Genomic DNA, 15,322 nt, shown 5'->3' on the forward strand with positions numbered 1-15,322 from the left:
GGCTTCCTGTCCTGTGAGTGCGGGCTGCACACGGTGACTCCTTCTGAAGAGCAGAATGTGAAAGGAAGGAAGAGAGAGACGTGACAGCAGAGGAGCCGGACAGATGCCCCCTCGGCCAGGGTCAAGGACAACGCCGACAGTGATCAACATATCTGAGCACGTGCTCAGGAGCTACTTTCAATACCCTGGGATCAACTATAATGAAAAAGAACATAAAAAAGAGTTTATATGTGTGTGTAACCGAACCTCTCAGCGATACAGCAGAAGTTAGCACAGCATGGTAAATCAACTACACTAAAAAAAAGATAAAAAATAATCTTTTATTTTTTAGCATCTTGGGTGGAAGCCTGGAACAGAAAGAAGACAGACATGGAGGGAAAATACAAGAAGCCCGAATAAAGCGTAGACTTCTGTTAGTGACAATTGATCAGCGTTGGCTCCTTAGCTGTGATGAAAGGACCATGTGAATGCAAGATCTTAACAACAGTGCGTATATGGGGATTCTCTGTACTGTCCTTGCAACCTTATGTCTAAAAGCTCTCCTGAAATGAAAAGTGTATTGACAAACAAAAATTATCTGAAGCTTTCTCGTTGGGCTGAAGATAAAACCCAGCCTTCTTTCTCCAGCTGACAGGTGCCGGCGCTCCCCGTGGCCGGGCTGCCCTGCCTCCCACATCTCCGCAGCCACACCGGCCTTCCCTCGGCTCGGACACAGGGCCCTTGTTCTTGGCCGCCCCTCCTCTTTTCCCACTCCTCATTTTCCTGCCACCCTCCGGGCTAAGTCCTTCTCATCTTTCATGTCACAGCTTCACTGCCACCTCCTCTGAGAAGCCACTCGGAGCGCAGCACGCCCCGGCCACTCTGCGGCTCTCTCCATTCACTTCCTGCGCTGAGCGTGCACCGGTCTGCCTCCACTGCATGTGGCTGCTCACCTGTGCACTCCTGGCTTCCCCAGGAGAATGTATCCAACCTGTTCACAACCAGGACCCCAGCACCTTGCAGGGAATGGACGTTTAATAAGCATCCCTGTTTTATTTTTTTTACTTTATTTATTTATTTTAATTGGAGGCTAGTTACTTTACAATATTGTGGTGGGTTTTTGCCGTACACTGACATGAATCAGCCATGGCTGTACATGTGTCCCCCATCCTGAACCCCCTCCCTCCTCCCTCCCCATCCCGTCCCTCAGGGTCGTCCCAGTGCACCGGCCCTGAGCGCCCCGTCTCATGCATCGAACCTGGACTGGCGATCTATTTCACATACAGTAATATCCATGTTTCAATGCTATTCTCACAGATCACCCCACCCTCGCCTTCCCCACAGAGTGCAAAAGTCTGTTCTTTACATCTGTGTCTCTTTTGCTGTCTCGCATACAGGGTCATCGTTACCATCTTTCTAAATTCCATTTACATGCATTAATACACTGTATTGGTGTTTTTCTTTCTGACTTACTTCACTCTGTATAATAGGCTCCAGTTCCATCCACCTCATTAGAACTGATTCAAATGCATTCTTTTTAATGGCTGAGTAATGCTCCATTGTGTGTATGTACCACAGCTTTCTTATCCATTCATCTGCCGATGGGCATCTAGGTCACTTCCATATCCAAGCTATTGTAAGCAATGCTGCGATGAACTTTGGGGTACACGTGTCTCTTTCAGTTCTGGTTTCCTCGGTGTGTATCCCCAGCAGTGGGAATCAGCATCCATCTTAAGGGCACATAATTGCATAATTAGGACCCACAATGTAAGACAATAGTTAACATGTTTTATTCCTTGACTTTCTCCCAGCTATATTTCTGTTAAGGCACTCAGAGTAATGAGTGTAGGGTGAGGAGGGAGCAAGTTCATGGGGAACAGAGAGCTCACTTTTCCCTTTGTCTTTCCCCATGGGAATGAGGAAGGGGCCGTAACATCTTTGATAAATGAGCTATTGATTATTTTGCCCCAGAGTATCCCACTGAGCTGGGCTCTGCGTAGTTTATGGAACTTTCCAGAATGAATGAAGCCCAGTGTGTTTTTGTGCTTAAGGCACATTTCTAATCGTCTGTGCTGAAGGAGCAGAGAACTTCCTTATTCTTGTAAGGGATGTTTTCCAAAGTCAAAGACACCTTTTACTTACCAGGGGTGGGGGTGGGGAGCGAGGAACGGGCCTTAGGGTTTAACGAGCACGGAGTTCCGGTTTGGGATGATGAAGAAGTTCAGGCGATGGATGATACGGATGGGTGCAAACCACGGAGGCGTACTTACTGCCTCTGAATGGCACACTTGAAAAAAATGGCTAGATCGGTGAGTTTTCGGTTATGTATATTTTATCCTCCCTGGTGGCTCAGAGGTTAAAGCGTCTGCCTCCAATGCGGGAGACCAGGGTTCAATCCCTGGGTTGGGAAGATCCTCTGGAGAAGGAAATGGCAATCCACTCCAGTATTCTTGCCTGGAGAATCCCCTGGACGGAGAAGCCTAGTAGGTTACAGTCCACGGGGTCGCAAAGAGTCGGACATGATGAAAAGAAATCCAGTGATACATCCTTCAAGCTTGAAAGTAGTCACGATATTCTGATAGCAGGAAAGGTCAATTCTACAGTAAATACAGAGTAAGACCCTGCTTTTAAATTTTTTAAATTATGGGTAATAAGAGACTAGAAATAAAGATGTCAAAGGCAGTGACGGATTATTTTGGGGTGGGAGTGACTTCCACTGCCTCCTTCGGGTTTCTCTGTATTTTCCCATTCATATGTTCTGCAATAACTTTTTTTGTTTGCTTTTGAAGAATTAGAAAGAGTGTGTGTTGATTTATTTTTGGCTGCCCTGGGCCTTCGTTGCTATGCGTGGGCTTTCTCTAGTTGCGACGGGCAGGGGCTATGCCTGCTTAGGGAGCACAGGCTTCTCACTGCGGCGGCCTCCCTATTTCAGAGCACAGGCTCTGCAGTGACAGCTCGGTAGCTGCGGCTTAGACGCTCTGCGGCACGTGGAAACTTCCCGGACCAGGGGCCGAACCCGTGTCCCTGGCACTGGCAGGTGGATTCTTAACTACTGGGCCTCCAGGGAAGTCCGCGCCTGTTTCTCAGAACAATAAATGTCTGTGTATCTTTTGTAAACAGGTAAAACATAGACACATAACACTGAGAAAGTACTTGAAGCCATTGGATCGCATGTTTTCAAGTGGTTACATGTATATTTCACCCCAGTTAAAATGCTGTTTTTAAAAGACAGCTTAAAGATATGATGTTCCTGGGTGTTCTTGGGGTTGATATTGCCCTAATTTGCCATCATTCGTCACAAACCCACCCCACTGTATAGTCCAGGGGAGACAGACCAGGCTTGGAAAGTGACATCAGGGGGCTGAAAGATACCAGGCATGGGTTTAAAGGGGTCTATGTACAATCCAACATTTTGGCTCCTTCAGATAAGACAGAAAGCGTCTGTAAGAGCAGGCGTTTTTGTGTTTTTAAAGAGTTCACTCAGAATTTGCTATGATTTAAATTGAGGGCAAGTTAGAGCTAACCCTCCTATTTTCTACAAAGTCAAGATTGCTAAGGGTGATAGTGTAAACACGATTGCAAGAGAAACAATCACAGATCTCCAGAGCATAAACTGTTTTCAGGGGCGCAGAGCCACCACATCACTTTGACACTCATTTCAAATCAGGACACATTATATTTGCGTAGTGTTTTTAACCTCCTAGAGTGTATTCATGCTTTTAATTTATCGCACTATCCAGCGAGTGGTGTAAAAGTGGCCTTTCCTTTTACATGAGAGATGCCAGAGCTTGTCTGAAATAGGGGTGGTGGCTGGTGCCAGGGCTGTGAAGGCCTAAAGAAGGTAAGAGGGAGTGGGTAGGGGGAAGGAGGGTGTGCCTCCGCTACAGTCCCTGGGAGGCAGAAGGAGCAGGCGGCAATGTGAATACAGTGGACAGGAGTGACTTCGTTAAGGGGTGTTATCTGGGAGCCAGGGTAGAGACCGAGCCTGAGCTCCCGCCTGGAGCTGAGGGAGCCGGGGTGATTATATACCACCTCCTGCCAGCCAGGCCCTCCGGGGCTGGGGGGAGTGGTGCCTCCCCAGGCGATGCAGCTTGCCCTTCCTGTGGGCAGCGGACAGGGGCTGACAGCTGCAGCAGGACCACTGAGCTCTGGCCTGTGGGAGCTGAGAGGCCCCCTCTGCCCTGATATTGCATGCCAACAGGAAGGATGTTTAAGGAAAGGGCGGAAGGGTATGATACAGTCCTTCCCGGAGACAGCGGATCAACCCCTCTGGGCAGTGCTGCACAGCCAGCCACAGGACTTGGTGCATTTCAAACCGGGACACAGCTCAGCCTCCTCTGAGCTGGGCAGTGTGGCTGCTCCATGCTGGTGCCAAGGATGGAGGCAGACGAGACATTCTCGCTACCCATGGGGAGCTCACTGGGGCCAGTGGACCTGGAGACCGAGGCTGAAGTGTTGGAGGGTTAAGCGTGTGGCGTGAGGTGCCCTGATTGACGTGTGGGGAACAAGCTGGCCAGGGATGCTGAGACCACACATTCAAGCTGAGAAATGGACTGTTTCCTGCCGTATAAGTAAACTAGGGTGTCACAGTCACCAGCAATTGCAGCCACCGTGGATGTCGAGCTGGCGAGCCCTGGGGAAACTCAGGAAAGAAAGGACAGCTGCCATCCAGCAGCCGTCAGACTGCAGCCACGCTCCGCGGTGAGCCCTGAGGACACTCAGGATGTGAAAACAGCATACTGGCTGCAGATATCTTAGGTGTATATCCGAAGAATGATTTCAGTGAGCCAGAATCTTGCATCACCTCATGCATAGTTCAGGTCAGTCGCTCAGTCGTGTCCAACTCTGCGGCCGTGTGGACTTCAGCACGCTAGGCCTCCCTGTCCATCACCAACTCCCAGAGCCTACTCAAACTCATGCCACCCAACCATCCATCCTCTGTTGTCCCTTTCTCCTCCCACCTTCAATCTTTCGCAACATCAGGGTCTTTTCCAATGAGTCAGTTCTTCCCATCAGGTGGCCAAAGTATTTGGAGTTTCAGCTTCAGCATCAGTCCTTCCAATGAATATTCAGGACTGATTTCCTTTAGCATGGACTGGTTGGATCTCCTTGCAGTCCAAGGGGCTCTCAAGAGTCTTCTCCAACACCACAGTTCAAAAGCATCCATTCTTCGGCGCTCAGCTTTCTTTATAGTCCAACTCTCACATCCATATATGACTACTGGAAAAGCCATAGCTTTGACTAGATGGACCTTTGTCGGCAAAGTGCTAATTTTAACTTGAGATATCTGGCTTCTTTAACAACATTCTTTTGTTGTTCCCAACTACCTGCCCTTTGTGGCAAAACTCCTATATATATTCTAGCTCCTCTCCCCACCTCCTTGGAGCAGCTTCTCAGAGCTATCTGAAATGCTGTCTCCCACGCTAAAGTCCTCGTTTTGTCCAATAGAAATTAACTGGCAACTCTCATACTGCACATTTTTTGAAAGTCTACGTGGGAAAGTTAGGCCGTTCTCTTGAACTTTAAGCCTCCGTTGCCATGAAATAGTGATGACAGTGTGGATCTCATAGCAGCGCTGCGTCGCTTGCGTATTGCTCAGTTCCAAACCACTCGAGTATGTAGTGGCTTAAACCCGTAGCCTGCTGTTTCATTCACGCATCAGTGAATCGGCCCTGTTGTCTCAAAGAAAAACAAAAAACCTGGAAGTTGAGGCTAAGCTGGGCTGTGCTCAGCTGTGTCTGATCCTTCCCACCCCAAGGACTGCCTTCTGCTAGACTCCTCTGTCCATGGAATTTTCCAGGCAAGAAAACTAGAGAGGGTTGCCATTTCCCGCTCCAGGGGATCTTTCCAACCCCGGGACCGAACCTGCGTCTCCCACATCTCTTGCACCGGCAGGTGGCTTCTTCACCACTGAGCCACCTGAGAAGCCTGTTGTGTTTCATTTAACGGACAAACTGAGGACTTAAGCCCAGGACACAGCATCTCAGATAACTCTGAGGGACTGCTCCCAAGAGGTAAGGGAGGGAGTTCAGGAAGTATAAGAGGTTTTGCAACAAAAACCAGGTACTTACAACATCAAAAGATTACTGTTAGTTAAGGAACATTAGATATCTCAAATTACGGCACCTAGTGCTTTAGAGTCGGGCTCACTCTCACCCCTTTGATGCCTGCCTCCGCTGTCTGGGGCCACTCCCCTGTGAGTCCTGCCCTGCGTCTCCTCTATGCGCACCGCTGTGGGTGGCTGCAGGGGCTGACTGCTAGATGCGGGAACATCCTGCCTCCGGCCGGTGCTCCCCAGGGCTCAATGTCTAGAGGGCTACAATGTGGTGGCTTGAGGGTGGCAACGTCCTTTGTTTACTGACAGGGCCGGCAAGACTTTTCATTCACGGCACTCTGGGCTGGGTGCAGCCAGGAAGTCTGCTGGTCTTGGCTGGGATTGCTCACTGGGGTGTCTGTGGTCAGTGGCTTGTGTCTGGCCGACTGTGGACTGGGGGAGCTGATAAGCAGACCACGTGTCTCCCACGTGTCCAGGAGGCTAGCCCAGGCTTGTGCCCACCATGGAAATCTCAGGGTTGTTAAGAGCAAGAGAGTAAACCCAGCATCCAAGCTATTAAAAAGCAAGTATCGGGGATTCCCTGGCAGTCCAGTGGTTAAGACTCAGCGTTTTCATTGCGGTGGCCCAGGTTCAATCTCTAGTCAGGGAACTAAAATTCCAGGAGCTGTATGGTGCAGCTAAAACATAGGAGAATATTATATTAAATGGGAAAAAGTAAGTGCAGAAGAATACATACGTATTAAAAAAAAAAGGAAGTCTCATGGCCAGATCAAGGGTGGAGAAATTGATGGAAAGGGGAGAATGTGGCCCCTTTTGCCATCTACTAGGTTGTTTTGAGCCTAAAATGAAGTCATATAAGCGCAGTGCCTGCACGTGTGTGTGCTAAGTCACTTCAGTCGTGTCCAACTCTACGCGACCCTATGACTCTGGCCCACCAGGCTCCTCTGTCCATGGGATTCTCCAGGCAAGAATTCTGGAGCTGGTTGCCATGCCCTCCTCCAGGGGATCTTCACAAACCAGGGATCGAAGCCACATCTCGTAAGTCCCCTGCATTGGCAGGTGGGCTCTTTGCCCCCAGCGCCATCAGTACTCAAGAAACGTATTGGCAATGATTGCTTTCTCTCCTCCAATTTCTTAATAACAAGGGCAGATTTTAGAATAGGTCTCAAATAACCACTTTCAATTTTGTGAAGTGTCCTGCCTCCATTTCCTCCCCTGTATTATGAGGATAATCACTTCCAGGCAGAGATGTTCCAAGAAGGGCTTGATGAGGGAATGATGGCTAAGGGTTTGTGCAGAGCGCGGAGTGGGGGAATGTGGCCGTCATCGTTGGTACAAGATCCGTGTCTCCACTGCCTCCCTGCACACACAGAAAAAGGCGACCAAGACTCGATCACTTTTTCATTTTTGTTTTATTTTGACCCACATCCCACTTGTCAAAAAACCTGAGTCTGCCTGGGAGCTGTTTTTAGAGGCTCGCCCTGCGGCGGTCCTCTCTTCTGGCTCCCCAGCTGCCTGTCCCCTCGTCTCCTACCCCTGGGGGCACCGTCTCCCTTTGCCTTTCAGCACAATTTGTCCACCCAGCCTCCTGTCTGCCTGGGAGGCCCCTCCTGGCAGGGCCACAGCCTCGGGGGACTCTGAGGGCGACCCTGGGGCCACAAGTGGCTTCCAGGAAGGATGACAAAGATGGGAAGTGCTGGGCACCTGACTGGCTCTGATTATCTGCAGGCCAGACACAGTGCATGGGCCTCCCAGGCACTCTGAGGGGCTCCTGCCCTCCCATCTGTACCATCTTCTCAAGGTTTCCAGGGGCCCCGAGCAGCCTCTGGAGCTCTTCACTGCTTTCGGATGCCGTGGGGAAATGCCTAATGCTTTGAGTTTGGGAAACTCAGGTCAGCCAGTCACTCACCCTGTTAAAGGACCACAGAGGTTCATCTCAAAGCCCGGACGGTCTATGCACAGCTTGAGCCTCCTTCCCCAGTCCCTAGACCTTGTCAAACAAGATGGGGCGTCTGGAGCTTACATGTCAGACAATCTCCTTCCACGGGACCAGCCAGTGAGAAATGGCAGTGGGCGTATGAGGGACCCCTCCCCTGAGCTGGCTCACATCAGCCTCCCTGCAGAAGACGATGCTGCTTCTGGGACTGACCGTGGAGCAGCCCCTGGACCAGTCCTTACAGCTCCGCTGGAGGCTGGCAGTGGCAAACCCTTTTGATAGATGCAGGTGTGGAGGGTCAGAGAGCTTCAGATGGTTTCTTTTGAGTTCTAGTTTCAAGGATAGAGCATCATCGGCCGGTGGGGAACGGACAGGGATGAGGGGCAGGAGACAGCGGACGCCGCGTCCTTGGCTCTGTGCTTCACAGTAGAGGAAGGGAAAGGATGCTGAGTCGGCAGGCCAGGGCCAAGGATGCTTTTCAGGAGACTGGGGGTCTTTGGCAAGTGTCCTTGTGCTCACTGAGCCTCACTCTTCTCACTTGAAAACTGGGCTTGTGAGGGGAGGCGTAAAAAACGCGCGCTCAGCGCCTGGCGTGTAGGGCGGGAACCCTTGTCTTGCATTCTAGCTCCAGGAATCCCCCAGGTCAGCAGGGCCTCCGGCCTCGCCCTTCCCACTGGCCATTCTCAAGGGCAGCTCTGTGCCCTGCAGCAAGAGCGGAACCCAGGCCCCAGGCAGGCAACGGCTGCGGTTGCTATGGTTGTTTCAGCAACCTGGTTCTTCCAGACGGAACTGCTTCTCTTGTAAATATTGATGGAGGCCTCAGACAGAGAGGAACGCGAAAACAAAGGGTGCTTTATTTATGACAGAAAAAGAAACCAACAGGAAAAAAAAATATCTACAGCCCTGACGGAGGGGGGAATGTTTAAATAAACCATGGCAGGTCCACTGGATGGAATATTGTGCTACTATTGAAATGATGTTTACCGAGGGTTTGTAATAACACGGGAAAATGCTTATTCTATAAAGCTAAGTTAAAAAAAAAAAAGGAAGCAACTGAATTGTATATTCAGCATAATCACACCGAGGCAAAAATCAAGCCAAAGAAAAATCACACGCAGGAAAACAGACCGGAGGGACCCACACCACAGCGGGGGTTTGTCTTTGGGTAGAAAATTGGGGAGATTTTCTAATACCTTTCTCTACTTTCCAATTTTTTTCTATAATGGCATGGTTGGCCTAATGTGCAAAACAACTCAAAGCTAAGGTTTTTGTTTCTGTTTTCCTAAAGAAGAACGAACTCACATTAGGAAAGAAGGACAGATGAGCCACGGAGAAGCCAAGCAACACAGAGGCCACTCTGAGGCCGAGGGCGAGAGGACAACGGGCGCGGCTGTTACAGAGGCCAGTGGAGGTCCTGGGGTCTGCCAGCACGGAGCCACGCGGGCTGGCTGACGCCCCGCACGAATTCAGATGGCGCATCTGTGTGTTATTCTGACCCTCCCCCCTAAATGTGATACTTCCCTGGTGGCTCGGACGGTAAAGCGTCTGCCTACAACGCGGGAGACCTGGGTTCGATCCCTGGGTCAGGAAGATCCCCTGGAGAAGGAAATGACAACCCGCTCCAGTACTCTTGCCTGGAAAATTCCATAGACGGAGGAGCCTGGTGGGCTACAGTCCTTGGGGTCGCAAAGAGTCGGACACGACTGAGCGACTTCACTTTCACTTCCCAGTATTCTTGCCTGGAGACTTCCATGGACAGAAGAGCCTGGCGGGCTGCAGTCCTTGGGGTCGCAAAGAGTCGGACACGACTGAGCGACTTCAGTACCTAAACGTGCAAACTCTGCTTCTCTCTGGGGAATGTAGCTTACCTCCAGCCAAGACCCCTCTCTCATGAATGTCCGTGTAATGGGATTCTCTCCTTTATAGGTAAAGGCGGAAGCAGAAGAGCTGGGCTCCTGCCCTCTTCACACACCAAGACGGAGCGCCTGGGGGGCAGTCCTGCTCCCCACCCCCACTGGCGTGGCAAAGCCCTTCAGGAGGCAGGCCCACCCTCCCTCCCGGAGCGCTGGTCTCTGCACCTCCAGGACGTCCCCTCAGGGCTCTGCACAGCCTCGACTCCTCAGGGAGCCTGATCACACCACCCCCGCCCTCCTCCTCTCCCTCTGTGGACCGTGCGCAGCGCGGGTGCTGCTTGTTTAGGACTTGCTTTCGTTTTTTTTTTTTTTTTTTAACTGCCTGTTTTCTACAGCTAGAGCGTGAGCTCCACGAGGACAGGGGCGTGCTGCGTCTCTAGCACCTGGGGTGCCGCCTGGTTGAAACGTTCTGTAAATGGACCCTGGGCTTCCCCGGCGGCTCAGTGGTAAAGAATCTGCCTGCCAATGGAGGAGACCTGGGTTCCATCCTGGGTGGAGAAGATCCTCTGGAGAAGGAAATGGCAACCCGCTCCAGTGTTCTTGCCTGGGAAATCCCACAGACAGAGGAGCCTGGCAGGCTACAGTCCACGGGGTCGCAAAACAGTCGGACACGACTGAGCAACGACAAAATGAACCCTGACCGTCACAGCCCCGGGGGCTCTGTAGCCCCCGGACTGCCTTGCCCTGACGCTACGGTCCTGACGGCTCTCATCCCTAAATCCAGCTCTGGAGGCCCAAGCCAGGAACGCACTAGCCCTGATCTGCTGGTGATGACTTCCTGGGGCCCTGGGCTGAAGTAGTTCTGAGTCCGTGGAAAGAGCCCACCAAGAAAGGACACTGCGATCGTCAGCGATGTCTGCCGTGGGAGCGCAAGAGGCAGACGAGACGTGCGGCCCCATTCTGTCTCAGCCTCGGCCGGAGTCTCAGCTCTCCCTTGGCCACGAAGAACACAGCCACCACCACTGGGTCTAGAACCAGCTTCGCTGCTTTACCCCTTGACCGTTTCCCCAGTCCCTGCCGTATGTATGTGACGGGCTTCTGAAGGTTTTCCCAGAGCGAGCCCTAGCTCTCACCCTTGGCGTGGAGCCTTTCCCCACACCCCACCCAGCTCGGCTGAGGTCTCATCCTCTGCCTGGCTCCTTATCGGAGTCCTGCCCCTGGCCTCGATCTGGCTCTGCCTGTTCCGGCTCCCAGATGGGGCTCTCCACCCTTTCCCCTGCCCGGCATCACGTCTCCCCTCCCCCCCGGGTCCCGGGAGGTCCATGACCGCGTGCTGACTCTGAACTTGAGCATGGCCTTGGTGGTGGAGGGGGTTTGGAGAGGAGGTCACTCTCCCAGGCTCCAGCCACAGTCTCAGCTATCTTTCCTCCCCCAGCGTCCAGCCTAGAAATAAACGAAGCTGCCTCACCTCCCAAGCCCTAGAGTAGGGAAGGCGGGCTTCTGTGGTCCAAGGAAAGGCTTCATCTCTACATCAACCTCCTCTGCTTCTTTGTTCCAACCCCGCCTCTTCCAGAAAGACCCCCAGCTCAGCCCTGGCAGCTGCAGTGACGCAGGCTCCTGCCAGGATCCCCTGGGCCTGGGAAGCGCTTTCCACAGGTGCTCACCTTTATCCCCCAGGCAGAGAAGGACACGGATTGCTCTTCCCATTTTCAACACAGGGATGCCAAAGTCTGAGCACTCCCATCTCCGCACCTGTCAGGCCCGCCGTGGCGCACCTGCCTTCTCGTCTTTCCTGATGCCGCCACTCACTTCAGAAGTAGTCCCGGCTCCCCTGGCTTCCGGCTGGTACCAAGAGCACGACTGCTTTCCTGTCGGTACACGCATCTCCCTGGGAGATGGAGCAGGGCCACGGTAATACACTGGACTAGTCTCTCTCTCCTCCTTCTGGGAAGAAAAGGTAACTTCCCAAGGGTGGAAGCTTTCCTCCCTCCGAGAATTTGCCAAACCTGATGTGAAAGGAGGGCCCAGCCTCCCGGTGTAGCAGGAGAGCTTGCTGGTCCCTCAGCTCCACCGTGGGCCTGCCTCTCCCTGGCCCGCTCCTGTCTGATGAGGCAGACCAGGCGACCACAGGCACAGGGAAGGCAAAGGGTGCCATCCCCTCTCACACCCTGGAAGGGCTGCCCCCAGCTCCCAAGGTGAGGGCTGGGTTGCACGAGTGGCTGTACTGTGAAGGGTTCTGAGATCTGGGGAGACAGTGCGGTGGTCAAATAACAATGGGCCCAGCAGGAGGGTGGCCCTTGGATCACATTTTTTTTTCGTTGCCATCAACTGTATTCTCCGTAGACCCTGCAAACAGATGTGCCTTTATAAAGGGACGCTAAACGTGGAGGCTTCTCTTTCCAGTATGCTGGAATTCCATGTAACGAGAAAAAGCAAAGCAGGCTTTGGTCAATTCACTCTGCAGGCAAGAGTTCCCGTGGGCGGCTTCAGCTGGCGCTCTGCTTCTCCTCCAGCCATCGCTCCCTCTGGCTGGGCCCCCTGGGGCTCCCCGGGCTTGTCCTAGTCCTGCTGAACAGCCCCCCTCGATTTTCTCCACCTGTGCGTGTCCCAGGTGCTTCTGGAGGTTGGGGCGCAGTGCCCAAAGCTTAGGAAGAGGCCCTGCTGGCTTAGAGAGGGCTGGCCCAGGTCCAGCAGGGTCAGCTTGAGGGGTCACTGGGAGTCAAAAAACCTCTGGAACTGTGCCTGTGATAAGGCTGTGCCCCTGAACTTTGCTGGGGTCCTGGTACCCCCTCCCCACCAAATTCAGTCCTCAATCAAGATGGTGGCCAACCTTGCAGATGCGGGCACCCTGGGCCTCAGAGCATCAGTCCTCAGTCTCATTTTCACACTAGGGCTGCTGCCCAGAGAGAGCAAGAGGCAGCTAAGAAGCCCAGACCGTGGAGCAGGTGGGATTGAAATTCACCTCTTGTCGGCCAGATTCCCCTGCGCCCCGATCGCCCAGAAATGGCCCATGCCGCGATGGGTAGGGGGTGTTTTTCCGTCTAGTCTTGCAGAAGGAGCCCAGCAGATGGGCTGCTAGACCCTGGTCTGGGGCACATCAGGACCGGGCAAGGTCAGGACGGTGGGCAGGAGGGTGCCCTGCGGGGAGGGGAAGGCCTGCAGCATTTCGGGCACAAACCTGGGCGAGATGCAGTCGGCCAGGAAGCGCAGCGTGCGCCGGCGCCCCACGCAGTAGACGAGCTCGCCCACCACGGCGCACTGGAAGGCGTCGGGGTACGGCGTCCGGTACGTGGCGCACTCGTACCAGAGGCGGGCGCTGGCGCTGCAGCGGTACACGCTGATGCCCAGGCTGCGGTTGAGGTCAAAGCGATAGAGGAAGCCTCTGACCGCCACCATCTCGGCCGTGCGGTCCCTGCCCCCCCCGGTGGGCGCGGCGCGCCAGCGCTGTTCCCGGGCGGAGAAGCGCAGCAGCAGGTAGCGCAGCGAGCCCCCGGTGACGAAGAGCTCGCCCCCGCTCGCCGCCGCCGTGTGCGCCAGGGCGAAGGTGTCCTTGGGCAGCGGCGGCGCAAAGGTCCAGCGGTCCAGGCGGGGGTCGTAGCGTTCCACCGTGTTCAGACACTCGCCCCCGACGGCGTACAGCTGCCCGTCCAGGGCCACCAGCCGGCAGTGCGGCCGCGCCTGGTTCAGGGGGCACACCTCGCTCCAGATGCCCGTCAGCGGGTTGTAGCAGAAGACGCGCTTGGAGGGCTGGCGCCCCGCGCCCTGGCAGCCCGACACCAGGAAGAGGTAATTGAAGAGGCTGCAGATGGCGCAGCCCCGGGACACAGCCTCGGGCGGCAGGCGGGCCAGCGGGCGCCAGGCGTCCTGCTCGTCGTCGTAGCAGCAGAGGCGGCCGGAGCCTTCCTGGGGGCACACGTCGGCCACCACTAGGTGCTTGCGCCCCCGGAGCCGGCGCTGGAGGACCAGCTCCCGCTCCGCCCCGCTCAGGCACCCGTAGACCTCCGGGCTCCGCAGGACCTGCAGGTAGTTGTCACTCATCACCTTGTAGGCGGCCTCCTTCAGGGGCTCCAGTTTCTTCCTCTTGGCGAAGGTCAGCGCCTCGTAGCAATTGCCCAGATCCAGGTGGACCTCTGGGGCTGATCCAGGGCTGAGCGGGGGGTGGAAGAAATTGGTGCCAGCCACAGAGTGCACGTGGGGCTTTCCGCAGCTTCTGGCTGAGCTGGACTCAGGAGAATCCTGGGACATGGGGCAGGTGGGCGTCGCTCTCTGGTCTGGGCAGGATGGAGCAGCCTCCCCAAAGCCGTCCAGCTGCAGCTGAAGCTCTGGGTTCTCCACGATCTGAAGGAGGCTCTCCTTGCGGCTGAAGCCTCCCAGGGAGCGTGAGGGGTCAGACTGGGGGGAGGCGGCCGTCTCCAGTCCGCCTTCTCCGGCATCGGCGGGCGGTCCAGACGCTGTCCTTGTTCCCAGGGGGACTGACACTGACTCAGGGGCTGGAGCCCCTTCTGGGGCAGCTGTTGGGGAGGCTAGCCTACTCCTGGAGGTGGCCTGAGAGGTGGACTCCACATAGTAATCGTACACCTTGCCCTTCAGCCTGGGCCTGATCCCCTCCAGCTTCTCCGGTATGAAATTCTCCTCTAGTCGAACCCGGGCCACAGACGAGAAGGTGTAGGAGGCGTCGGAGGCGCCCTCCTGCTGACGCAGGGCCAGGCCCAGGTCCGAGGCAGCCTGGAGGGCCCCTGCCTCCTCCCTGTGGACCCCTGACGCGTGGGTAAAGACCCAGCTGTTGTTCATGTCACACTGGCCTTCACAGTGGGCCGCCTGACCTTCATAGGGGGATTCCTGCTCCCCGCTCCCTGGATGCTTGGGGAGTCCACTGTCCTGCCCGGGAGCGAGCTCACCACCCACACGGCCGCTCTCCACAGCGGGGAGGCCAGCTGGGGAGTTTGGGGGTTTGCTGCACTGATCGGGGCAATGGGGCAACTCGGGCTTACCGTCCACAGCTGTTCCAGCTTCCTGGCCTCCGCACCGAGGAGCTGGCAGGTCAGAGTCCAGGCGCTGCCCAGCGTGCTCCTCTCCAGCACGTTTCCTTCCAGCTTTCCGAGCCTCTCCAGCTTCTGAGACAGCGGATGAAGCTCCGGTGGCCGGGACTCTGGAGGCCTCCGTGTTCTCCCAGCTGCAGCCTGGCAGTCCTGTGGCCCCCTTGCTTCCCCTTCGGCGTCTCAGGTCCCACCGTGGTGCCCTGGGAACAGCCTCCTGGGCGGCAGGCTGCCTGGAGTCCCCTGCCTCCCCCTCGGCCTCGGCCTTGGTGTCTGTCCCCCGCGGTGGGGCCCGGGCTGGCCTGGACTTGTACAGCCTGTAGGCTGCAGTCAGCAGGAGCAGGGCAGCAGCGGACAGCACCAGCTGGCCCGTCAGCTGCATGTCCAGATGCCAGTCCTGGGCCTCTGCTCCTCCTCCTCTGGGGAGCATGTTCCCAAGCCGACCTGGGGCAGAGGAATGTCA

The 15,322-nt window shown here is 55.1% G+C and overlaps 1 protein-coding gene across 1 annotated transcript; it reads right to left on the reverse strand.

The window, feature by feature from the left end:
- Positions 1-301: 301 nt before the first annotated feature.
- On the reverse strand, positions 302-15,318 carry KLHDC7A (kelch domain containing 7A). The gene is made up of 2 exons (XM_042244753.2): positions 11,488-15,318; positions 302-2,576 (listed from the first exon to the last, which is right to left on the reverse strand). The coding sequence occupies exon 1, from the start codon at positions 15,287-15,289 to the stop codon at positions 12,899-12,901; it is 2,391 nt and encodes a 796-aa protein (XP_042100687.1). The 5' UTR covers positions 15,290-15,318; the 3' UTR covers positions 302-2,576; positions 11,488-12,898.
- Between the last annotated feature and the right edge of the window lie 4 nt (positions 15,319-15,322).

Source organism: Ovis aries, chromosome 2 (genome assembly GCF_016772045.2).
Source record: "Ovis aries strain OAR_USU_Benz2616 breed Rambouillet chromosome 2, ARS-UI_Ramb_v3.0, whole genome shotgun sequence".
In the NCBI taxonomy this organism is placed as follows: Eukaryota; Metazoa; Chordata; class Mammalia; order Artiodactyla; family Bovidae; genus Ovis; species Ovis aries.